The 26,924-nt window shown below is 33.5% G+C and overlaps 2 protein-coding genes and 1 pseudogene across 2 annotated transcripts in view; 2 read left to right on the top strand and 1 right to left on the bottom strand.

Moving 5' to 3' along the window:
* Window positions 1-14,537, bottom strand: part of ssp2 (short spindle 2) — a 29,454-nt gene extending 14,917 nt beyond the window's left edge. The window contains exon 1 of the mRNA XM_073985916.1: window positions 14,395-14,537. The gene's annotated coding sequence lies outside the window, so the exon portion shown is untranslated. The remainder of the gene's footprint in view (window positions 1-14,394) is intronic.
* Window positions 14,538-20,245: 5,708 nt separating this feature from the next.
* On the top strand, window positions 20,246-26,718 carry LOC141403168 (uncharacterized). Its single transcript, XM_073985341.1, has 3 exons — window positions 20,246-20,375; window positions 20,434-20,584; window positions 26,395-26,718. The coding sequence occupies exons 1-3, from the start codon at window positions 20,246-20,248 to the stop codon at window positions 26,636-26,638; spliced, it is 525 nt and encodes a 174-aa protein (XP_073841442.1). The 3' UTR covers window positions 26,639-26,718.
* On the top strand, window positions 21,699-24,953 carry LOC141401628 (exocyst complex component 6-like; annotated as a pseudogene).
* Window positions 26,719-26,924: the final 206 nt, after the last annotated feature.

The following is a 26,924-nucleotide window of genomic DNA, read 5'->3' as shown; positions in this document are numbered from 1 at the left end:
TCTTTCATCATCCTAAAGTTGTTTTATGTAGCCTTCCCATCAATAGTTCAGCTTTCGACATGGACACCAACTCCACTTCATTAAAAATTTCCGTCTCGTGAATTAACGCAAAAATGTTCGCAACTCAATTCGTTATTTCTTTATTTTATAACAAATTCTTCGAAATGTATACTCTCTTGTTTATCTTTTGAAGAAATCTGTAGAGATCAATCAACGGTTTTTTTTGTAGGGATCTCTACAGCAACTGCTTATGTCATGTTCACACGAGCGTTTCAATTACGTTGTTTGCCTGTCGAACGACGTACACGAATTAACCCGTTTCCACGACACCATTCGTAATTAACAGAAACATAAACAACATTTCCTTCATTTTTGTTTCCTTGTTTTCACGAAAATTTGAACCGAAAACACATAAAATATAAATTAGTCGATGGTCAGACTAGCACGATTTCAATATGGCGACGTCAAGTTTATAGGCGAGGGGTATGAAGTAGTGAAACCCGTGTACATGGTTTTCTGTGTTTGTGGTGTTGCCTCTTCTTGTTATTCGTTGCAAGTTTTTTCCTTCCATTTTCTTTCATTTTTATTTTCTCAAGCAAACGTTAACAACAAACAAACATAAAAAGATTTAATAAAAACATTTGATTAATGAAAGAGTCAACATTTAACTATTAATATTAATTTAATTATTGATGTTAATTATTTTGTGTTGTTTTTTAGTTCATTTATGTTTGTTTGGTTTTTATTGGTATGAGAAACATAACAAACGCGAAGGGTAAAATAAAGAGGAGACGCAAAAATCTGAAATTTCACGTTAACGTGTGTGGACACTAACGAAACTTGAAAAGAAACTTTAACGAAATTGGTTTCAAGAAACCTTGCTAGTCTGACCATCGACTTAAATGAACAGGAAAAGCAATAGACTTTCCTTCAAATGTATCTTCTATATTTAACTACACACATTTCATTCATTAGGTCTGTTCGTTTACTCAATAATTTGTACAAATTTGTACAAGTCCAGTAACTTCTTGTAATCGACTAAGGTCTTTTGCATGTTACTGTAGAGTAAACGAACAACATCCAGTAACAAGTTGTACAAATTTTAACTAAACGAACACACATATTTTTTTCATAAATTCTGAATAATTTTGTATTTTCTATATATTTTTACATGGTAGAACAAATATAAGGTAAAGTTAATACTACGACAAATACAACTCAACAACAACCACATTGAAATTTGTTTTTGTTTGTAAACCTTATAGCTCATTTAGACTAGCCATAAATCCTCGACTGGATTTAATAAATCCAGAACAAATCTCATTGCATTTAGATATACATTTTGGAGGATTTAAATGGCAGTCAGCTGATTTTTGTTCATTGCACAATTACCAAGGTAGATGCTTCAGCCTATTTGATCGAATTTGAAACGTCAAAAGATTTTTTTGTAAATTGAATTCGTCTCAAAAAACATACGTCAAATTGCAAAATTTATTGTTTAATACTGAAAATGTTAGCACATTATGCTACTAATGCTAACTAAAGAGCATATAAAGAATTATTTTATCGCAGTTTGCCCATCTAAAATAAATAAACGAATTATTTTATCGTTTAGACATCGTAAATATTAATCTTTGTTGATTAAAATCAACTTTGTACATCAAAACAAATTTAATTTTTCCGCCTTGTCTACAAATTTTTACATTTGAAATTATTTTTAGTGTAGCAATTCACCGATGCATCTACCTTGTTTCTTGTGCCAGCTTGCAACTTTTTGTTTTTTCTAGCAACATGTTGCAAAAAACAGAGTTGTATACGAGGATTTATGCCAGATTTAAAACAAATCCACTCAATCGGAGGATTTATTTTTGTATGGGAAATCTGGTAGATTTTGGCTGGATTTAGCAAATAAATCCTGATAATGTGCTAAATCCGGCTAATGGTGTCATATCTAAATGGCATATTAGTGTCAACGTAAATGTAAACAAAACAAGGAAATGTCTACAAATTATTGGAATTTAAAAAACTAATAATTTTTCACATTTGATTGAATATTTTGGAAAACATGAATGAAAACTCGTTAGATTTTCAATTTGAATGTTTCCATATCATTCCACTAAATGCATAATTTCTCGCAGAAAGTAGAATACTTGCAAAAATGTTTCGGGTCGCTGGTAATTCATTGAAAAAAGAGAAGCTGTTTCAATCATTTGCTTTTGAAAACAAAAAATCACATGTTTAGGCCATGTTTATATTATAGCCTTTTGCAGGGTTAACCTTCTTCATGAGGATTTGTTTGACGTATATGCAATGGAATTGACATTTAAAACCCAGTGGGTTTGTTAAATCTTGTTATATATAAACGTACTATTATTAGGGCTTTATTCTTTTCCAGTTTAACAAAATACACACATATTAACAAATATTGTAGCGCCTCTATAAGCGGTGTTTTAGTATGCGGCATGTCGTTCGGACCTGGAGGAGGTTACATGTCAATGATATGAAGCCGTCTTTATGGGAAATAGTTTTTTTTTCTGATGAATAAATTTGTTCTTCAAAAATATATATCCCTAATATACATCGAACATAGAAATAAACACATAAAATGTCGTATGGAATTTGACACTAACACTACAACCCAGTTCAGTCAGCTGGGTATTGCTGCTACCTTTTCTTGTTCTACCATGATATTTTTATATGTTTCTATTTTCAAAATTAAAGAGAGAGAGAGACATGTCAAAACAATATTTGTGTATACAGACTTCCAGGTATTTGTTTATGATTTTATACGCGATTTTGAACTAATACCCAGCAAAAAGTTTGCATCCGCGGATGCAGTTAAATCACTAGAACAATTGCCGCTGGAGTACATCTTTTCCTATGAATTCACCTATGAATTTTACAAGAGAGCGCGCACCTAGGATGCACTCCATTTTGCTTCCACGGCACACAGCTAGGATGCACTCCATTTTCGATCCAAATCACAGTCTTTGTTGTAGTGTTTTGGATTGAATTTAAATGCAGTCTAAAGATGCTATAAAATGCAAGCTATTGCAAGTATCCCAAAATAAACAAAATACATTGCTTATTGGCGTAAAAAAAGAATATTAACTTTATTTTATTAACACAAATTATAAAAACTCTCCATTAAATATGATCGTAACTGTGTTTACTTCCTCTGCTCTGCTTTATATGACACCGAAATTGATATTGCTTCATCATCCAAATGGTTTTTCATTTTTCCTCCTACTCCAGTTCAGATTTCCAAAAAAAAAAAACTCCAACTCCACTTCAAAAATAATTTGCGTTTCATGAATTACAGCAATGTTCGTAACTTTAGTTTGTATTTCTTTATTTTTTTAAAACAAATTCTTATAATTTTAGACACTCTTATGTTCAGAAAAAAAAAGACTGCGACTTTAGGGATCAACAAATTGGCTTGCTTGGCTAGGGATCTTTAAGCGAGTGCTTCCAAAATGTATCGAGCGGAGTGCATTTTCATAACTCCGTGTGGATGGCATCGAAAGATGTATTGAAATCATAACTCTGCATTGCACTACTTCCAAACTTTTTGCTGGGTCTGTTGGACTACATCGAAAGATGCTGTGAAATCATAACTCCAATTGAACAACTTCCAAAATTGTTTGCTGGGTTGGAGTACATCTTTTCCTATGAATTCACTTATGAATTTTACAAAAGAGCGCGCAGCTAAGATGCACTCCATTTTCGATCCAAATCACAGCTTAAAATGCAGTGCTTTGGATTGAATTCATATTCATTCTTCGGATCGCATTTTTGTCAGTCTAAAGATGCAATAAAAATGCAAGCCATTGCGAAATATCCCAAAATAAATAAAATGCATTTATTATTTGTGTAAAACAAGAACTCAAAGAACTTTATTATATTTATTATATAAACACAAATTAAAAAAAGTTTCCATTGAATTCAATCACATTTGAGCTTACTTCCTCCGTTCTCAATTTAATCCAAGCGGCTACAATGGCAAGCAACCGATTGTTTGAGCAAAACTGACAGTCAAAACTGATCGTGTGTACCCCACTTTAGTCATATTCCATTAGTCCCAATTTACATTAGGCGAGTTTACTTGCGGCAATTGTCAGTTTGTGGGTGAGAGAGGGTGTTGAGAGGCAAAGGGTTACCATATACCTCACCTCTCTCTCCATCAAACTGACAATTGCCGCAAGTAAACTCGCCTAATGTAAATTGGGACTTATTATGGACGACTATTAAGCTGGGTACACATTAGAGCTGGCAAACCATCGATATTCCCAACATTAGATATTTTCGATATAATGTTTTAAAATATCGATAGTATCGTTAAGTTGTCATCGCCATTAATTTGGAGATGAAAATGGCGGAAATGTCAATGATTTTCTTGAAATTATGCAAAAGTAGTTCACAGAAATGTAAAGGAGAATAAACAACTGCTTATATTTTATGAAAAATGTAAAAAAATACATGTTATTTTACCGAAAAATCTGTACGAACTTACTTTCTTACACATACATGACCGAAAAGCAGCGTAATTTATATTTATTTCAATGGATTTTAGGTTAGGGGTTTTTATTCCGATAATATCGATAGGCAAAACTATCTATCCATATTAAATTTTTAAATAATAATCGATATTATCGATAGTACCATCGATTTTTTGCCAGCTCTAGTACACATTGTCAGTTTTGAATGTCCGTATTTCGCAATTATCGATAACTGTCAAACCATCCAGTAACCACAAAACATTTTGTGGTTGCATGATGAATGATAAAAATGAACGGCCGCACTAGCAAGCAACCGTAAAGAGCAGTACACATTGTCAGTTTTGAATGTCGATATTTCGCAGTTATCGATAACTGTCCAACCGTCCAGCAACCACAAAACATTTTGTGGTTGCATGATGAATGACAAAAATCAACGGCCACACTAGCAAGCACCAACAAAGCTGTCATTCAAAACTGGCAATGTGTACTCAGCTTAAAGCTGTCATTCAAAACTGACAATTGCTCTGTTCCAGAACCTGCAAGAAGCTACTATTTTTTACTACGATAGCATTTTTCCCTTTATGTTATCGGAAAAAATAGTAAAAATTAGTAGATTATTGCAGTTCTGGAACAGAACAAATGTGTACCCTGGGGCTGGATTCTTGTTCTATGAAAATTTGAAATGAAAAATATTTCCTTTATAATTTTTTTCACTTGACAGTTTTCTCCTTAATAAAAGTTTTCATTTCACATTTTCATAGAAACAGAATTGAGCCCCAGCTTTACATATCGTCGGTGTCATGCTTATGTGTTCCATACGCCATTTTTGACATTTTGAGATAAAGGTGCCTTACTAGATTTTAAACCATGCTCTTTCGGATTTTTGAATCGGGTTTCTTCTATCTCCTATAGTTTTTGAGATATTCAGATGTCAATATGTTCCATATCCGCTTTGTGACGCAAAAAATCCTGTCTTTTTGTTCCATATCCCTAAAGCCTGGCGTATAGAACAAAACAACTTTGAACTTTTTTGTTCTATATCCATGCCGTGTGGCGTATGGATTAAATGAACTTAAAAAAGAAATAAAAAGGGGCACCAAATTAAATTCATATAATTCCTTTTTTCAATTCTCTCGTTTCCTTTTATTCTTTGACTTGATTTTTATTTTATGTTTTTATTCTTCGTTCTTTGTTGAAGCACTAGAAATTAGTTTCATATTTTACATTTGATTTTTGCACGTATCTCGTTGAATTTGTTACATTTTTATCTCTATATTATTATATATTTTAGTTGGTATTCTTTATAGCAAATTTCACAAATTTCCAAAAATTTTGCGTTCGTTCACATAATTGACAAAATAACAACAGTTAAAATTCAATCATCACCAAATGAAAGAAAATAATGGAAAATTAGGGATAAGTAAAATCGATTTTGGTTAATCGATTATTAGCCGTAAAATTTCTAAAAGTCGTAGTCGACTATTGACTGTGCGAAAACCGGATAATCGATTATTCTTAATCGACTTTCGAAAGACGGAGTCAACTATTATTGGCCCAGCAAAAAGTTTGAATCCGTGGATGCAGTTTAATCAGTACCAGTGTACAGTACAATTGCCGTTCCCAGCAAAAAGTTTGCATCCGCGGATGCAGTTGAATCACTGCAAGTGTACGGTACATTTGCCGTTGGAGTACATCTTTTCCTATGAATTCACTTATGAATTTTACAAGAGAGCGCACAGCTACGATGCACTCAATTTTGCTTCCACAGCACACAGCTGAGATGCACTCCATTTTCGATCCAAATCACAGCTTTTGATGTAGTGTTTTGAATTTAATTTAAAGGCACTCTTCTGATTGCGTTTTTAATAAGTCCAAAGATGCAATTAAAATGCAAGCCATTGCGAAATATCCCAAAATAAATAAAACGCATTGATTATTTGTGTAAAACAAGAACACAAAGAACTTTATTATATAAACATAAATTAAAAAAAGGTTCCATTAAATTCAATAACATTTGAGATTACTTCCTCCGTTCTCGATTTAATCCAAGCGCATCTGATTTTCTTTCATCATCCTAAAGTTGTTTTATGTAGCCTTCCCATCAATAGTTCAGCTTTCGACATGGACACCAACTCCACTTCATTAAAAATTTCCGTCTCGTGAATTAACGCAAAAATGTTCGCAACTCAATTCGTTATTTCTTTATTTTATAACAAATTCTTCGAAATGTATACTCTCTTGTTTATCTTTTGAAGAAATCTGTAGAGATCAATCAACGGTTTTTTTTGTAGGGATCTCTACAGCAACTGCTTATGTCATGTTCACACGAGCGTTTCAATTACGTTGTTTGCCTGTCGAACGACGTACACGAATTAACCCGTTTCCACGACACCATTCGTAATTAACAGAAACATAAACAACATTTCCTTCATTTTTGTTTCCTTGTTTTCACGAAAATTTGAACCGAAAACACATAAAATATAAATTAGTCGATGGTCAGACTAGCACGATTTCAATATGGCGACGTCAAGTTTATAGGCGAGGGGTATGAAGTAGTGAAACCCGTGTACATGGTTTTCTGTGTTTGTGGTGTTGCCTCTTCTTGTTATTCGTTGCAAGTTTTTTCCTTCCATTTTCTTTCATTTTTATTTTCTCAAGCAAACGTTAACAACAAACAAACATAAAAAGATTTAATAAAAACATTTGATAATTGAAAGAGTCAACATTTAACTATTAATATTAATTTAATTATTGATGTTAATTATTTTGTGTTGTTTTTTAGTTCATTTATGTTTGTTTGGTTTTTATTGGTATGAGAAACATAACAAACGCGAAGGGTAAAATAAAGAGGAGACGCAAAAATCTGAAATTTCACGTTAACGTGTGTGGACACTAACGAAACTTGAAAAGAAACTTTAACGAAATTGGTTTCAAGAAACCTTGCTAGTCTGACCATCGACTTAAATGAACAGGAAAAGCAATAGACTTTCCTTCAAATGTATCTTCTATATTTAAGTCCCAATTTACATTAGGCGAGTTTACTTGCGGCAATTGTCAGTTTGTAGGAGAGAGAGGTGAGGCATATGGTAACCCTTTGCCTCTCAGCACCCTCTCTCACCTACAAACTGACAATTGCCGCAAGTAAACTCGCCTAATGTAAATTGGGACTAACTACACACATTTCATTCATTAGGTCTGTTCGTTTACTCAATAATTTGTACAAATTTGTACAAGTCCAGTAACTTCTTGTAATCGACTAAGGTCTTTTGCATGTTACTGTAGAGTAAACGAACAACATCCAGTAACAAGTTGTACAAATTTTAACTAAACGAACACACATATTTTTTTCATAAATTCTGAATAATTTTGTATTTTCTATATATTTTTACATGGTAGAACAAATATAAGGTAAAGTTAATACTACGACAAATACAACTCAACAACAACCACATTGAAATTTGTTTTTGTTTGTAAACCTTATAGCTCATTTAGACTAGCCATAAATCCTCGACTGGATTTAATAAATCCAGAACAAATCTCATTGCATTTAGATATACATTTTGGAGGATTTAAATGGCAGTCAGCTGATTTTTGTTCATTGCACAATTACCAAGGTAGATGCTTCAGCCTATTTGATCGAATTTGAAACGTCAAAAGATTTTTTTGTAAATTGAATTCGTCTCAAAAAACATACGTCAAATTGCAAAATTTATTGTTTAATACTGAAAATGTTAGCACATTATGCTACTAATGCTAACTAAAGAGCATATAAAGAATTATTTTATCGCAGTTTGCCCATCTAAAATAAATAAACGAATTATTTTATCGTTTAGACATCGTAAATATTAATCTTTGTTGATTAAAATCAACTTTGTACATCAAAACAAATTTAATTTTTCCGCCTTGTCTACAAATTTTTACATTTGAAATTATTTTTAGTGTAGCAATTCACCGATGCATCTACCTTGTTTCTTGTGCCAGCTTGCAACTTTTTGTTTTTTCTAGCAACATGTTGCAAAAAACAGAGTTGTATACGAGGATTTATGCCAGATTTAAAACAAATCCACTCAATAGGAGGATTTATTTTTGTATGGGAAATCTGGTAGATTTTGGCTGGATTTAGCAAATAAATCCTGATAATGTGCTAAATCCGGCTAATGGTGTCATATCTAATAGCTCATTTAGACTAGCCATAAATCCTCGACTGGATTTAATAAATCCAGTACAAATCTCATTGCATTTAGATATACATTTTCGAGGATTTAAATGGCAGTCAGCTGATTTTTGTTCATAGCACAATTACCAAGGTAGATGCATCAGCCCATCTGAACGAATGTGAAACGTCAAAAGAATTTTTTGTAAATTGAATTCGTCTCAAAAAACATACGTCAAATTACAAATGTATTGTATAATACTGAAAATGTTAGCACATTATGCTACTAATGCTAACTAAAGAGCAAATAAATTATTATTTTATCGCAGTTTGCCCATCTAAAATAAATAAAGGAATTATTTTATCGTTTAGACATCATAAATATTAGTCTTGGTTGATTAAAATCAACTTTGTACATCAAAACAAAATTAATTTTTCCGCTTTGTTTACAAATTTTTACATTTTAAATTATTTTTAGTGTAGCAATTCACCGATGCATCTACCTTGTTTCTTGTGCCAGCTTGCAACTTTTTGTATTTTCTAGCAACATGTTGCTAAAAACAGAGTTGTATACGAGGATTTATGCCAGATTTAAAACAAATCCACTCAATAGGAGGATTTATTTTTGTATGGGAAATCTGGTAGATTTTGGCTGGATTTAGCAAATAAATCCTGATAATGCGCTAAATCCGGCTAATGGTGTCATATCTAAATGGCATATTAGTGTCAACGTAAATGTAAACAAAACAAGGAAATGTCTACAAATTATTGGAATTTAAAAAACTAATAATTTTTCACATTTGATTGAATATTTTGGAAAACATGAATGAAAACTCGTTAGATTTTCAATTTGAATGTTTCCATATCATTCCACTAAATGCATAATTTCTCGCAGAAAGTAGAATACTTGCAAAAATGTTTCGGGTCGCTGGTAATTCATTGAAAAAAGAGAAGCTGTTTCAATCATTTGCTTTTGAAAACAAAAAATCACATGTTTAGGCCATGTTTATATTATAGCCTTTTGCAGGGTTAACCTTCTTCATGAGGATTTGTTTGACGTATATGCAATGGAATTGACATTTAAAACCCAGTGGGTTTGTTAAATCTTGTTATATATAAACGTACTATTATTAGGGCTTTATTCTTTTCCAGTTTAACAAAATACACACATATTAACAAATATTGTAGCGCTTCTATAAGCGGTGTTTTAGTATGCGGCATGTCGTTCGGACCTGGAGGAGGTTACATGTCAATGATATGAAGCCGTCTTTATGGGAAATAGTTTTTTTTTCTGATGAATAAATTTGTTCTTCAAAAATATATATCCCTAATATACATCGAACATAGAAATAAACACATAAAATGTCGTATGGAATTTGACACTAACACTACAACCCAGTTCAGTCAGCTGGGTATTGCTGCTACCTTTTCTTGTTCTACCATGATATTTTTATATGTTTCTATTTTCAAAATTAAAGAGAGAGAGAGACATGTCAAAACAATATTTGTGTATACAGACTTCCAGGTATTTGTTTATGATTTTATACGCGATTTTGAACTAATACCCAGCAAAAAGTTTGCATCCGCGGATGCAGTTAAATCACTAGAACAATTGCCGCTGGAGTACATCTTTTCCTATGAATTCACCTATGAATTTTACAAGAGAGCGCGCACCTAGGATGCACTCCATTTTGCTTCCACGGCACACAGCTAGGATGCACTCCATTTTCGATCCAAATCACAGTCTTTGTTGTAGTGTTTTGGATTGAATTTAAATGCAGTCTAAAGATGCTATAAAATGCAAGCTATTGCAAATATCCCAAAATAAATAAAATACATTGCTTATTGGCGTAAAAAAAGAATATTAACTTTATTATATTAACACAAATTATAAAAACTCTCCATTAAATATGATCGTAACTGTGTTTACTTCCTCTGCTCTGCTTTATATGACACCGAAATTGATATTGCTTCATCATCCAAATGGTTTTTCATTTTTCCTCCTACTCCAGTTCAGATTTCCAAAAAAAAAAAAAACTCCAACTCCACTTCAAAAATAATTTGCGTTTCATGAATTACAGCAATGTTCGTAACTTTAGTTTGTATTTCTTTATTTTTTTAAAACAAATTCTTATAATTTTAGACACTCTTATGTTCAGAAAAAAAAAGACTGCGACTTTAGGGATCAACAAATTGGCTTGCTTGGCTAGGGATCTTTAAGCGAGTGCTTCCAAAATGTATCGAGCGGAGTGCATTTTCATAACTCCGTGTGGATGGCATCGAAAGATGTATTGAAATCATAACTCTGCATTGCACTACTTCCAAACTTTTTGCTGGGTCTGTTGGACTACATCGAAAGATGCTGTGAAATCATAACTCCAATTGAACAACTTCCAAAATTGTTTGCTGGGTTGGAGTACATCTTTTCCTATGAATTCACTTATGAATTTTACAAAAGAGCGCGCAGCTAAGATGCACTCCATTTTCGATCCAAATCACAGCTTAAAATGCAGTGCTTTGGATTGAATTCATATTCATTCTTCGGATCGCATTTTTGTCAGTCTAAAGATGCAATAAAAATGCAAGCCATTGCGAAATATCCCAAAATAAATAAAATGCATTTATTATTTGTGTAAAACAAGAACTCAAAGAACTTTATTGTAGCTCTGTTCCAGAACTAAAAAGTTTTTACAATTTTTACCACTTTTACACATTTTGCGTTCCCGTACACAAAATTTATATGAAAATCGTTTACGATTTTTACAACTTTTACGACTTTTACCACTTTATAAAGTACGGGAACAGGCCATATATTTATTATATAAACACAAATTAAAAAAAGTTTCCATTGAATTCAATCACATTTGAGCTTACTTCCTCCGTTCTCAATTTAATCCAAGCGGCTACAATGGCAAGCAACCGATTGTTTGAGCAAAACTGACAGTCAAAACTGATCGTGTGTACCCCACTTTAGTCATATTCCATTATTATGGACGATTATTAAGCTGGGTACACATTAGAGCTGGCAAACCATCGATATTCCCAACATTAGATATTTTCGATATAATGTTTTAAAATATCGATAGTATCGTTAAGTTGTCATCGCCATTAATTTGGAGATGAAAATGGCGGAAATGTCAATGATTTTCTTGAAATTATGCAAAAGTAGTTCACAGAAATGTAAAGGAGAATAAACAACTGCTTATATTTTATGAAAAATGTAAAAAAATACATGTTATTTTACCGAAAAATCTGTACGAACTTACTTTCTGACACATACATGACCGAAAAGCAGCGAAATTTATATTTATTTCAATGGATTTCAGGTTAGGGGTTTTTATTCCGATAATATCGATAGGCAAAACTATCTATCGATATTAAATTTTTAAATAATAATCGATATTATCGATAGTGCCATCGATTTTTTGCCAGCTCTAGTACACATTGTCAGTTTTGAATGTCCGTATTTCGCAATTATCGATAACTGTCAAACCATCCAGTAACCACAAAACATTTTGTGGTTGCATGATGAATGATAAAAATGAACGGCCGCACTAGCAAGCAACCGTAAAGAGCAGTACACATTGTCAGTTTTGAATGTCGATATTTCGCAGTTATCGATAACTGTCCAACCGTCCAGCAACCACAAAACATTTTGTGGTTGCATGATGAATGACAAAAATCAACGGCCACACTAGCAAGCACCAACAAAGTTGTCATTCAAAACTGGCAATGTGTACTCAGCTTAAAGCTGTCATTCAAAACTGACAATGTGTACCCTGGGGCTGGATTCTTGTTCTATGAAAATTTGAAATGAAAAATATTTCCTTTATAATTTTTTTCACTTGACAGTTTTCTCCTAAATAAAAGTTTTCATTTCACATTTTCATAGAAACCATGGTATAAGTAAAGAGGTAGATTTAAATGAAAAAAATCTATAGAACCCTTGTTTTTCCTCAATTCCTAAAACTTCAAAATAAAAGCAACAAGTGGGTTTGTTTACAATGTATTTTTTGAGCATTTTATAAAAAAAGCGAAAAATGAATGAAGAGTTAAGTTTTCTCCACATAATCGAGTTGTGAATATGATAAACTGATTGTTTCAATGCAAATCTCACCAATTTCTTCCATACAAATGGTCTAAAAACAATTTTAAAAATCATTGAATTCGATTGTTTTTAAAATTGTTTGGCATATTATTCAAACACCACACACACATACACAGTTTGGTTATATTGTTTTGAAGTTTTAGGCATACTCGAATGAAAAAATTTAAATTGACATAAAGCTTTGGCTAACCTTTCTTATTAAACCATGATAGAAACAGAATTGAGCCCCAGCTTTACATATCGTCGGTGTCATGCTTAAGTGTTCCATACGCCATTTTTGACATTTTGAGATAAAGGTGCCTTACTAGATTTTAAACCATGCCATGGATTTTTGAATCGGGTTTCTTCTATCTCCTATAGTTTTTGAGATATTCAGATGTCAATATGTTCCATATCCGCTTTGTGACGCAAAAAATCCTGTCTTTTTGTTCCATATCCCTAAAGCCTGGCGTATAGAACAAAACAACTTTGAACTTTTTTGTTCTATATCCATGCCGTGTGGCGTATGGAGTAAATGAACTTAAAAAAGAAATAAAAAGGGGCACCAAATTAAATTCATATAATTCCTTTTTTCAATTCTCTCGTTTCCTTTTATTCTTTGACTTGATTTTTATTTTATGTTTTTATTCTTCGTTCTTTGTTGAAGCACTAGAAATTAGTTTCATATTTTACATTTGATTTTTGCACGTATCTCGTTGAATTTGTTACATTTTTATCTCTATATTATTATATATTTTAGTTGGTATTCTTTATAGCAAATTTCACAAATTTCCAAAAATTTTGCGTTCGTTCACATAATTGACAAAATAACAACAGTTAAAATTCAATCATCACCAAATGAAAGAAAATAATGGAAAATTAGGGATAAGTAAAATCGATTTTGGTTAATCGATTATTAGCCGTAAAATTTCTAAAAGTCGTAGTCGACTATTGACTGTGCGAAAACCGGATAATCGATTATTCTTAATCGACTTTCGAAAGACGGAGTCAACTATTATTGGCCCAGCAAAAAGTTTGAATCCGTGGATGCAGTTTAATCAGTACCAGTGTACAGTACAATTGCCGTTCCCAGCAAAAAGTTTGCATCCGCGGATGCAGTTGAATCACTGCAAGTGTACGGTACATTTGCCGTTGGAGTACATCTTTTCCTATGAATTCACTTATGAATTTTACAAGAGAGCGCACAGCTACGATGCACTCAATTTTGCTTCCACAGCACACAGCTGAGATGCACTCCATTTTCGATCCAAATCACAGCTTTTGATGTAGTGTTTTGAATTTAATTTAAAGGCACTCTTCGGATTGCGTTTTTAATAAGTCCAAAGATGCAATTAAAATGCAAGCCATTGCGAAATATCCCAAAATAAATAAAACGCATTGATTATTTGTGTAAAACAAGAACACAAAGAACTTTATTATATAAACATAAATTAAAAAAAGGTTCCATTAAATTCAATAACATTTGAGCTTACTTCCTCCGTTCTCGATTTAATCCAAGCGCATCTGATTTTCTTTCATCATCCTAAAGTTGTTTTATGTAGCCTTCCCATCACTAGTTCAGCTTTCGACATGGACACCAACTCCACTTCATTAAAAATTTCAGTCTCGTGAATTAACGCAAAAATGTTCGCAACATTTGATTTTTGCACTTATTTCGGTTGAATTTGTTACATTTTTATCTCTATATTATTATATATTTTAGTTGGTATTCTTTATAGCAAATTTCACAAATTTCCAAAAATTTTGCGTTCGTTCACATAATTGACAAAATAACAACAGTTAAAATTCAATCATCACCAAATGAAAGAAAATAATGGAAAATAGGGTACCTAAAATCGATTTTGGTTAATCGATTATTAGCCGTAAAATTTCTAAAAGTCGTAGTCGACTATTGACTGTGCGAAAACCGGATAATCGATTATTCTTAATCGACTTTCGAAAGACGGAGTCAACTATTATTCGCCCAGCAAAAAGTTTGAATCCGTGGATGCAGTTTAATCAGTACCAGTGTACAGTACAATTGCCGTTCCCAGCAAAAAGTTTGCATCCGCGGATGCAGTTGAATCACTACAAGTGTACGGTACATTTGCCGCTGGAGTACATCTTTTCCTATGAATTCACTTATGAATTTTACAAGAGAGCGCGCAGCTAGGATGCACTCCATTTTCGATCCAAATCACAGCTTTTGATGTTGTGTTTTGGATTGAATTTAAAGGCACTCTTCGGATTGCATTTTAATCAGTCTAAAGGTGCAATTAAAATGCAAGCCATTGCGAAATATCCAAATATAAATAAAATGCATTTAATAAAAACCAAAATGCATTTATTATTTGTGTAAAACAAGATCACAAAGAACTTTATTATATGAACATGAATTAAAAAAGCTTCCATTAAATTGAATCACATTTGAGTTTACTTTCTCCGTTCTCCAATTAATCCAAGCCTATCTGATTTTCTTTCATCATCCTAATGTTTTTTTTTATGTTGCCTTCTCATCACTAGTTCAGCTTTCGACATGGACTCCAACTCCACTCCATTAAAAATTTCCGTCTCGTGAATTACTGCAAAAATGTTCGCAACTTAAGTTGTTATTTCTTTAGTTTATAACTAATTCTTCGAAATGTATACACTCTTGCTGTTCATTTTTGTCATTCATCATGCAACCACAAAATGTTTTGTGGTTGCTGGACAGTTATCGATAACTGCGAAATATCGACATTCAAAACTGACAATTGGTCTGTTCCAGTACTGCACATATCTACACATTTTTACTATTTTTTTCGATAACATAAAGGAAAAATCGGTTATCAGAGTAAAAATGTGTAGTACTGGAACAAACCAAATGTGTACTAGAGCTGGCAAAAAATCGATGGCACTATCGATAATATCGATTATTATTTAAAAATTTAATATCGATAGATAGTTTTGCCTATCGATATTATCGGAATAAAAACCCCTAACCTGAAATCCATTGAAATAAATATAAATTTCGCTGCTTTTCGGTCATGTATGTGTAAGAAAGTAAGTCCGTACTCACACGTACAGATTTTTCGGTAAAATAAAATGTATTTTTTTACATTTTTTATAAAATAAAAGCAGTTGTTTATTCTGCTTTACATTTCTGTGAACTACATTTGCATAATTTCAAGAAAATCATTGACATTTCCGCCATTTTCATCTCCAAATTAATGGCGATGACAACTTAACGATAATATCGATAGCAATCGATATTTTAAAACATTATATCGAAAATATCTAATGTTGGGAATATCGATGGTTTGCCAGCTCTACCACTTTAGTCATATTCCATTATTTGTCCCAATTTACATTAGGCAAGTTTACTTGCGGCAATTGTCAGTTTGATGGAGAGAGAGGTGAGGTATATGGTAACCCTTTGCCTCTCAACACCCTCTCTCACCCACAAACTGACAATTGCCGCAAGTAAACTCGCCTAATGTAAATTGGGACAAATAATGGAATATGACTAAAGTGGTAGAGCTGGCAAACCATCGATATTCCCAAAATTAGATATTTTTGATATAATGTTTTAAAATATCGATTGCTATCGATATTATCGTTAAGTTGTCATCACCATTAATTTGGAAATGAAAATGGCGAAAATGTCAATGACTTTCTTGAAATTTTGCACAAGTAGTTCACAGAAATGTGAGGGAGAATAAACAATTGCTTTTATTTTATAAAAAAATATAAAAACTACATTTTACTTTACCGAAAAATGTGTACGTGTGACTACGGGCTTACTTTCACACACACACACACACACACATAACCGAAAAGTAGCGAAATTTCTATTTATTTCAATGAATTTCAGTAGTGGGATTCTGTAGCTCATTTTGCTGTTACCGACAAAAATCGGTAAAATTAAATCGCAAAATTATGACTAAAAACATAAAGAAAAGTTGGCATCACTGTTTGTGTCGGTAGAGGCTAGCGACTACTTTTTATTCATCGTTAACTTACCGAAAAATTTCGTTAATTATCGAAATTATAAGCATTTTAATTTTACCGACAATTATCGATAACAGCAAAAACGAGTCACAGAATCCCACTACTGGTTAGGGGTTTTTATTCCGATAATATCGATAGGTAAATCTATCTATCGATATTGAATTTTTAAATAACAATCGATATTATCGATAGTGCCATCGATTTTTTGCCAGCTCTATAAAGTGGGGAACACACGATCAGTTTTGACTGTCAGTTTTGTTCAAATAATCGGTTGCTTGCCATTGTAACCGCTAATTTTTGTCAGTCATCAGGCAACCACAAAATATTTTGGACGGTTGGACAGTTATCGATAATTCCGAAAAATCGACAGTCAAAACTGATCGTGTGTACCCCGCTTAAAGCTCGACTACGCCCAGCAAAAAATTTTGGAAGTTGTGCAATTGGAGTTATGATTTCTTTCGATTCAGTCCAACAGAGTTATGAAAAATGCACTCCGTTTGATACGTTTTATAAGCAGTTGCTGTAGAGATCCTTACAGAAAAAAACCAGTTGGTTGATCCCTACACATTTCTTCAAAAGACAAACAAGAGTGTATACATTTCGGAGAATTTGTTATAAAATAAAGAAACAAAAACCTAAGTTGCGAACATTTTTGCGTTAATTCACGAGACGGAAATTTTTAATGGAGCGGAGTTGGAGTCCCTGTCGAAATCTGAACTAGTGATGGGAAGGCAACATAAAAACATAAACATACATAAAAAACCTTTTGGATGATGAAGCAAAATTAGATGCGCTTGTATTAAATTGAGAACGGAGGAAGTAATCTCAAATGTGATTGAATTCAATGGAAACTTTTTTTTAATTTGTGTTTACTTTTTATTTTTAATGTAAGACCCAGCTTAATCGCAGATTTCTTGTTTTCAAATTTTAAAAACAACAAGTTTTTAAAGTGGGGTAGTTAAAATTGATTTACTTTAGGGAAGGGCAGAGAATACTAGTTTCGTCCAACGCCACTTGGACTCCTCAGTTCTCTTAGTTCTTTGCATTGAAGCAAAGAACTCTTCCCCAATTTTATGACGACTCGAGCTCAAGAATAAATATGACCGACGAATTCGTTTAAATGCGAAATCAACAGAAACATTTGTATAAGTTCGATACATTGGTTACGCCAATGTATACGTTCGATACTTTGTTTCCCCTTCTGCAGTATTACAATTAACCGCATTAATTGGCCGCTCTTCGAGCTCAATGGGGAAATCTTCTCTGCCTTTCTTTTAGGAGTCATATTCGGATGCTGGGAGAGAATACTCATTCTTTCCCACACTCTCTCCTAAAAGTCACATTCGCTCAGTTCGGATGCAGAGGGGCGCTTTCCAATGCTGCAGTCGTAGTTGATGTCACGGCCTTGTGAACGTTATTCTGCCCACCTGCAACTACACTTGCTATTTAACTTTCGAAGGAGTCACACTCCTATTGCAATCATTTCGTTGTCGAGTCATACAAAAGGTAATGTTTCTCGTTCGCAGAAACCCTATACCACCAATAAACCGAAAATATATTTGAAACTCGTGTTTGTCTTTTATTTTCTTCTCTTTTCATTTGCTTCAATGCAAAGAACTAAGAGAACTGATGAGTCCAAGTGGCGTTGGACGAAACTAGTATTCTCTGCCCTTCCCTAAAGTAAATCAATTTTAACTACCCCACTTTAAAAACTCGTTGTTTTTAAAATTTGAAAACAACAAATCTGTGATTGAGCTGGGTCTTACTTGTTGCGTGTCAATTTTCATTTCTTTAAAGAAACGAAATTCAGCAAAATTGTATGTCCCGATTTCAGCTACAAACACGATTAAGAAGGAAAGCGGAAATGATGAGTGGCCGGTTGGCATGCTAGATAGGGGTGTTGCCAAACCATATTTAATTCGAAAATACAACACTGGGGGCTTATAGGAATCTGTAGGTACGACTCGATGGGACTTAAAGGGTTCTATAGAGGCGCTCAAAAAAGGAAAATGCGATAAATGTCGGGAAATTTGCGGAAAGGTTGGAAAAGAGGGAAAATTGGCTTCGGTTTTGGCCATTAAAATGGCTTGAAGAGGAAAAATGGCTTCCTTATTTGTCGTCAAGGTGCAGGAAAAGCAGTAGTCTTTCCAACAAAAGGTGTCAAAAAGAAAAAAAAAACTCCCAGAAAAATAAAATAGCAGTTTTTTTTATTGTATACCAAAATATTGGTGTCATGATGAAATTATAAGGTGGCGTAAAACGGCCAGCTGATTGGTTTCAATCTGTCAAATATTTTGTAATTGTGAATAAATTGTATGGAAACGTAGACAAACATTTTGACATATTGAAGAATTTCCGGCCAAAATAGAGTTGTTGTTGTGCTACTTACGTGACCTGTTAAATAGATCTTGATTGGTGTTATTTTTATTGTGTTGGAGCAGTGCCTGTTTAATTTAAGCTTTGATGCGAATAAATACAAGTAAGATACTTTTTTATTTGTTTGCCATTGCAAGGCCAATATTTGAATGTGTGTTATTTTGTCTTGTTAAAGATATCGCCAAATCCAACAGCAGGCAAACACAAAACTCTGGCCCCTCCAAGTACATGCCTGGAGGAGGTCAGCAATATTTTTATGTGGAGTTCTTTAAACATCCTTCAAATAAGTTGGAATTTTTATGCCGAGAGCGGTAATTTTTATATGGGAACCCCCTGACGGTTTATAGTGAATGTCTTGGATTCTTGATGCAAATTGGCAGAGTTTCCGTTAAAACCTCCATTTGGAAATGATTATTGATGAGAAAAGAAGAGTGCAAAATTGCTTATTCAGCTGCCAGATTATGATGTGGCCTAAAATCCTGGTGATGTAAAGGGTGCTGATTATTTGTGAACGGAAACAGCAACGCCTGCAAGAAAAGTAAAAAGTAAAATTAAGTACCAGAAAAAACCAGGTAAAAGTCTGTTATAGTACATACCGAGTTTCAAGAAAAATTAAAAATTGATTTGCCAAGAGTCTGAGTGCCAAAATAATTATCCAGACAGTCCGCTGAAAAGAAGAAATAGATTAAATATTAATACTACTTTTAACAAAAAAGGAAAACTGAAACTTAATGACTAAAATATAACTAGAATGCAACTAATTGAAAATTAATATAATGAATGTGAATGTCCGTAGTTGATAGTTTAGAATATAAGTACGTTAAAGAATTTTGTTAAGGCCTCGGCACATACGGTCCGTCAGCGTTATTTCATGTCACGCGTTAACGCACGGCATTTTAAACAATATGAAAATCCATATGGTTGCACTGATCAACGCAATTTGAAACGCACGAAAGTTAAAATTTTTTTAACTCCATGCGTTACGACGCGCGTTCACTTTTGACATTTGTTTGTTTACATTTTGTGATCATATGTTAAAAATCAAAATGGCGTAAATTGGAAATTGTTGTAGTTATTTCTCATTTCATTTTCTGCGTTTCGCTTGTATTTAAGGAAAAATAACAAATAATTTAATTGAAAATGGAAGAAGCTCTGATAAATGCCGTCCAGCTACACACGTGCATATACGACAAATCCTCAAAGGCATATAGAAATAAATTCTCGAAGGAAAAGGCATGGGACGCTGTGGCAAATGCTATCGGTAAACCAGGTAAGGACAAACCAAAATTTATTAAAATTTTTTCTATTATTTTTGTTTATTTTCACAGTAAAACAGTGCCAGACAAGGTGGAAGAGTCTGAGGGACCGGTTTGTGAAGGAAGAGTTGAAGCTGGCTTCGGGGAGTGAAGCTCCCGAATATATGGATTGGAAGTTTTCCGCCTCGATGTCCTTCCTACGCGATCATCTGCAGCCGAGACCGTAAGTTAATTTTATTAATAATAATCCTACTCCTCAATAGAAATTGTAATATATGTAAGTTTGTTTTGCCGATATACGTGACAGCGCGAAATATTCGCCCTAGGCCCACTTTCTAAAAGGGTGCTACTAAAGAACCTTTGGCATAAATAGAATACTCTACCAGCTGGCGGAAAAATCTGAAATTTTTACCACAGGTAGATCTTTACGTCCTGATTACAAAAATGTAAAGTATGTTTGTCCATACTTCCCGAGATATGGGCCCCTGAAGTTCCGAAAATTCCCTTGTTAGTGTTAGTTTTCGTGCCCTAAATTGGCTCCTGTCCATAGGAGAAAGCCTTAAATCCCCGGCCGTAGGCCTGCTACTAAGAAAAAACTTACAATTTAAAAAAATTTCAGATTTTTTCCGTCAGCTGGTAGAGTATTCAATTTGTTCCGAACCTTTCTCAAATAATGAGTGCTTTTATAGAAGATATATAGAACAAAGTAATATTGTTTTCTGTCCAACTTTTTGCCGTCACTTGAATTACATTCCACTGTCCTAGAATTACGCAGATTCTTGGCCATTTATTTTGGATCACTTGGCATAGTGAGTGAGTGACCTTGAAAAGATGAACCGATTGGTTTCACACGATGACTTGGCAGACAATAGGTGTGTCGTTTAATCAATAATTTGTACATGTCCAGTAGCTTCTTGTAAACAACTAAGGTCTTTTGTATTGTACTGTAGAGTAAACGAACAACATCCAGTAACAATTTATACAAATTTTGATTAAACGAAAACACACACTGTTTATATTACAGCTTTTTGGAATTTTGTGCATCTTGGGTTTAAATGTTACCGATTTTTGTCGGAAACTCAAGAATTAAGTTAAAGATTCGACTAAATGTGGGTGCGCCCTTGTACAGGCCTTGGTTCCGAGATTGAAGGAACTAGATGAACGAATGAGCCAAATTTAGTTCCAATAATTTTTTCTTGGGAATAATTAATTTGAACTGTTCGTTCCGAAATTACGCAGATGTTTACAAATTTTTTGTAATAGGAAAATATGTCAAATGTTACGTTAAAGAAATCGAAAGAATTTGAAATCTTTCATATCAGGGTTTCATCGATTCCATGGAAGAGCAGTTGCAGGTGAGAACAGAAGTCTATATGCTGGCCGTGGAGGAGCAAACGTGGAAAAATCATTACAACAGATCATACAACAAGGCAATGGATTTGTTAAGGCAAGACAAGTTGAGTCAAATCTGGCCTCGGCCATAGATGCTCTCCAATAATGTCTGCTCCCTTAGAATGCAAAATAATTGTTTTCCAGCAGGCTTCCAAAAAGCAGTATTATCAATATCTGCGTGCACTGAAAACTTTGGAAATGCCACATTTACCTAAATTGCAAAATTACAAATTTGCGTCATGCTATAACGGTGATTATGGACAATATAAGTGATTCATCGGAAGCTGATTTTAGAGAGCTTCTGGAAAGAAGCAATCGAACATACCAAAAAGTTGTGATATCAATACCATAATCGAAGATCCCAAGAACTCGACGAAGAAAAGTGCTGCTGACACTGCGACAATAGATGAGGAAAATTTAAGTACCCAAGATTGAATTGATTTTTCACTAATATAACAGCGAAGTTATCAAGCAAAGCTAGTATTGCAGCCACCTCCAGGAATGCATGATAATTTGGATGCCTATAAATTGTACATTTGTTCCATTGCGGGTTTCTTTGTGCTCGAATATTATGTAAAGCTGGTGATGTTGTGACCACTAGCTATTTGGAGGATTTGTGGTCAACATCGCTGACAAAATTTGTCAATGAAATAGGTATGATGTTACGCGCCGGCTATCCGCTAAATAAATTCAAAGCAAAAAATCAAACAAAAATGTAGGAAAAATATACGAGGTCGGTTTGGGCATGGTAAGATAACAAATTTGCCTGGCTAGCTCATCCAGGAGGTAAGTTCTCAACCCGTTATTCTTCAGCGCGCGAACATATTAAAATAAACATTCCATGCCACGGAAACCAAACGTTTATTAAAAGTAGAGTTGATTTTAAATTATATTGCACAAGGTCAATTGTGAGTCATTGTTGTATCTTACCTGTGACCATTTGTGGTATGACGAGGTCTAATGTCATACCGAGGTACACTTGTCCCACCCTGTCACCTATGACATTGTATGTACCTTTAATTTAACAATGTCCCTTAATGTGACCTTCAAATCCTAAAAGCCTTGGTTACCCAACATTCCTTTAAAATGCGAAGTCAGTTTAGCATTTCATATTCATAACAAAATACATTTTATTGAACATAATTCATAATAAGATTAGGAAAAAAATTAAATTTAAAAATGAAAAATTAAATGCATATTTGCATTAATTATTAAATTAATTAAACATAAAAAATAGAAAAAGGGAAAAACTAAGAAAAAGGCTAAATGTCAAAATATTTTTTTTTTTTTTTTTGTTTATAACAAAAACCCCATTTTGTGCAATGGCACTAACCAAAAAGTCTATTAAAATAGCCTGATGATTGAGCTCAATAATCTAGCACTCGATTACCCATTAAAATATTATTTTTGGGTCAAGTCTAAAAAATGTTTGCTGGGTTGTGTTCTGATATTTGACACTCATCTTCTTTTACAAAAACACTAAACTATTCTTAAATTCCTAACGGGATGTTGATTACAAAAAGGAAATAAAATATATGTATTTCTAATTATGTATGTATGTACATTGAAAGTCAGTAAGTACCGTTATGTACAGCAAAGCCAAATTTAGAAATGCAAAAAAAAATTCAATAAATTTGGGAAAAAAAATCGAAGTATGTATTATATACATACAAATATTTCGGAATAGAACCGTTATTCATGATAATCAAAAAAATATATATAGAACAAAAATATTTTGCAAAAAATATGTCGAATAATTCACATATGTTTAGATGTCTTAATTATTTCAAGGTGTAATATTCTAATTGTTGTGGTTATGACTTAAATTTTCAGCAATTCACTACATTGTATTTTTTATTTATACATCACCGCATAAATTGTATGTGTGGTTATGTCTGGAGGCACCTTCATAGCTGGGAAGGATTGATCTTGCTGTTATCGAAGTCTATTCCCCCTTCCTTAAATGGTTAGCGACGTCAAAAATTCCAGAATAATGCTTTTAATTGTTGTTGTAAATTCACTTCGCAATTTACCAATGTAAGGTCAGGAATGCCCTTTGCAAGATTTGGAATTTTCCAGTTTTGTTGATGTCACTATGCATTAAAACACAAAATCAGTAAAAAAATCACTTTGGACAAACATGCATATTTTGCAATGCCTTACCTTGAAAATAATTCAAATTTATTGCAATAAATGCAAATTTATTTGTAAGGCTTGAGGTGTTTGCAAAATGTCACAATGTAATATTCACTTATTAATGTTCTTATTATTTGTAGATCTTCTTATTAGAATATCCCCTTTTAAGAGGTTATGTGACAGGCTTTAACATTTGTGCACACTTTGCTAAAATATTTATTTTCACTACGGTCGAAATTTGATTTTTTTCCTTGCTGTTGTGCTGATTTTTAATAAATGATCACTGTGATGGCTTGATCGTGTTTCACATTTACACATACGTATGTGTGATAGTGAATGTAATTTTGACATACAGTGGTGCCAAACTCCAGTGTTGCCACTAGGCCATCCTTAATGATTGACGTAGCGTATAGCATCGCGTATGTCGTCAGTCATATTAAGGTCGACACACATTGAGTGCGCCCTAATAAAATAAGGCGATCCGTTTCAATGAGCTCGTCGTCATGGACCGATCCAAACATTTTGCTGAGAATTATGAAATTCATTATGCTTTCAATTAGCACATTTAAGTGCTATGGTTATTTTAATTCCTTGCGGCAATTGTCAGTTTGAAGGAGAAAGGTGTGTGGCATATTGTAACCCTTTGCCTCTCAACACCCTCTCACGCCGACAAAATGACAATTGCCGCAAGGAAATTGGCCTAATGTAAATATGGACTTGGATGTATATTTAAAAATGTTGGAATGTTACCAATTCTACAACGTTGGGTACATGTTTTCCGTGGCATGCTCTACAAGGAACAACTCTGCTCATGGTTGTAGAAAACATTTAAGAATTTGAAGCAATAATTGAACGTTTTCTCTTCCATTCAGAAAAAAATGGAAAATGCCCCCTTTCCCAAAAAGTTCACGTTTTCCAGCATGGTGGTACCAGACGATGATACACGTCAAACCAAAGAGTTTATGTATGCCTTAATGAAATTTGTTGATGATCTAACGCTTTCACCCACTGAAGTTGCCACCATTGTTAGAAAAGGTGCAGCTTTAGCAGTTACCTGTGGGTGATATTTCGGATCTTATACAAATTGTAACTGATACACAATATTTGGAAAAGATACGTCAATTTTTTGCCCTGTACCTGTACTATTTATTTATTTGTTCAATTTAACATGTATAACAAAGCCAATAGGCCAATTAATGAAATACAATATGGAAGAATGGGTCACATATTTACATGATTATTATACCAAATCGTTTACAATTTATTATATTCACAATCGATTATCATATTGGAGAAAAACTGCTGGAAACAGTTTTAAAACAATTGGAGAATTTATCTGATGGGCAAAATTGAATACATGTGTATGTAGGAGGTTTTTGAATCCATTTCCCAACATTCCTCAGATGTGAAATTTTGAAAGCAACGATGAATTGTGACTCAATTCGACAGGAGATAGTTGAGTAGGTTTGGTAAGGCAGTTGAAAAGGTGGAGAGTAACGCGTGGGCATCTTCCGCATGCTGAGCAGATGTTTTGTACGGTGTCAGTAATCCAATACTAAGACGTCTGCACCATCCAGATCGTAATTAAGCCAAACGTGGGGTGTTTTATCAACCATGCGGTGATTAGGATGGCTTTCACGATAACGCCCGACCATCACAATGGTATGCTTTCGTTGTATACAGGAAGAATCTTTGTCTCCTCATTTAGATGGTCCAGAGCAGACATGAGAAGGCACTATGTTGTAGTTGTGACAGCTTTGAATATTTTTCCATTGTGATCTAGGGATTGTCTCTTGTATCGTTGGCTTGTCACAGATAGTCGTGTTATGCACGGACGACGGAAACATGCTGTCGGATGTGACCCCTAGAATTTTGGGATAGTTTGTGGTCGGAATTCTGCTACCATCGACCGTGACATTCAACTCTGTTCTCACCTCTGTCGTCCATGTGGTTAGTGGTGGGTATTTGCATATTCCTCGCGTGGAAAAAGATGGTAAGATCAGTCAAATAGGAATTCAGCCTTTCACAAATGACATCAAGATCGTACAATCGTACGTACGCATACGTTACGATCTCAATTCTGGAGGGGTTGAACACAGGAGAGGTAAAGGTTACAATTTTGAATGTTTGCATTTGAACCATGGCACAATTACCCAGGTATGGCATCGTGAAATTTCGAATATGTTATGTCAAAACTTTCTTAATGTTGTTGGGGAAATTACAACAAAAATAATATTTTTATAAAGGAATTTGACTTTTCATATTCGATCAGCTGGTGTAATACCACTACCTGGTTATTCTGCCATGATTTGAACCTAACCTGAATTGAAATAAATTAAATGATGGATATGTTAACTTCAGTTCAATGTCAACGTAGTTGGCATCGTCGACTATATCCTTCCCAATTCCTTTGTATATGCATTATTAAATGATTTTTTACTACCTAAATGCAAGTATTTACATTTTTATATTTTTGAAATGTAATATTTTTATATGTATTTCTAGAACAACAAGCAATTTCGATTCCTATCAAGTAGAAGAGTATTTAACAGAAGACTTTGAAAGTTCTTATGAAACTTCATTTGAAGTGTTGCCGCAGCCAACTCCAGAAACCTCTCCTACTGAACTTCCAAAAAATAAGAAGCGTAAAACAGATGAAGCCCACGAGAAATTTTGCGAAGTAATGGGAAACCTTAATAGCGCAGTCAAAGTGAGCATGGAAGGAGAATTAACAAATAATGGATTTTAAAAGTATATTGATTCCATGTTAAAAACGATGGATGACAAATCTAGAAGGCTAATAGAAGTTGAAATAATAAATCTTGTTGCAGAAAGAGTAAACATTTTATATATTTAATAGACTTAGTATAAAACATTTTATTTGAATTGAACTTGTACCTTTTATACACTAATGGACTGACTATATATAATGTTTTTTTAAGTTACTTTTTATATCTTGTAAGTACATATTGCCTAGATGACTGTTTCTCTAAAACTTAAGTAAACCAATAATACATTATTCCAATTGTCAGTTT

Source organism: Musca autumnalis, unplaced genomic scaffold (assembly GCF_047663935.1).
Source record: "Musca autumnalis isolate F117 unplaced genomic scaffold, ASM4766393v1 scaffold_4, whole genome shotgun sequence".
Taxonomy (NCBI): Eukaryota; Metazoa; Arthropoda; class Insecta; order Diptera; family Muscidae; genus Musca; species Musca autumnalis.
This window is presented reverse-complemented; position numbering and strand designations above follow the sequence as displayed.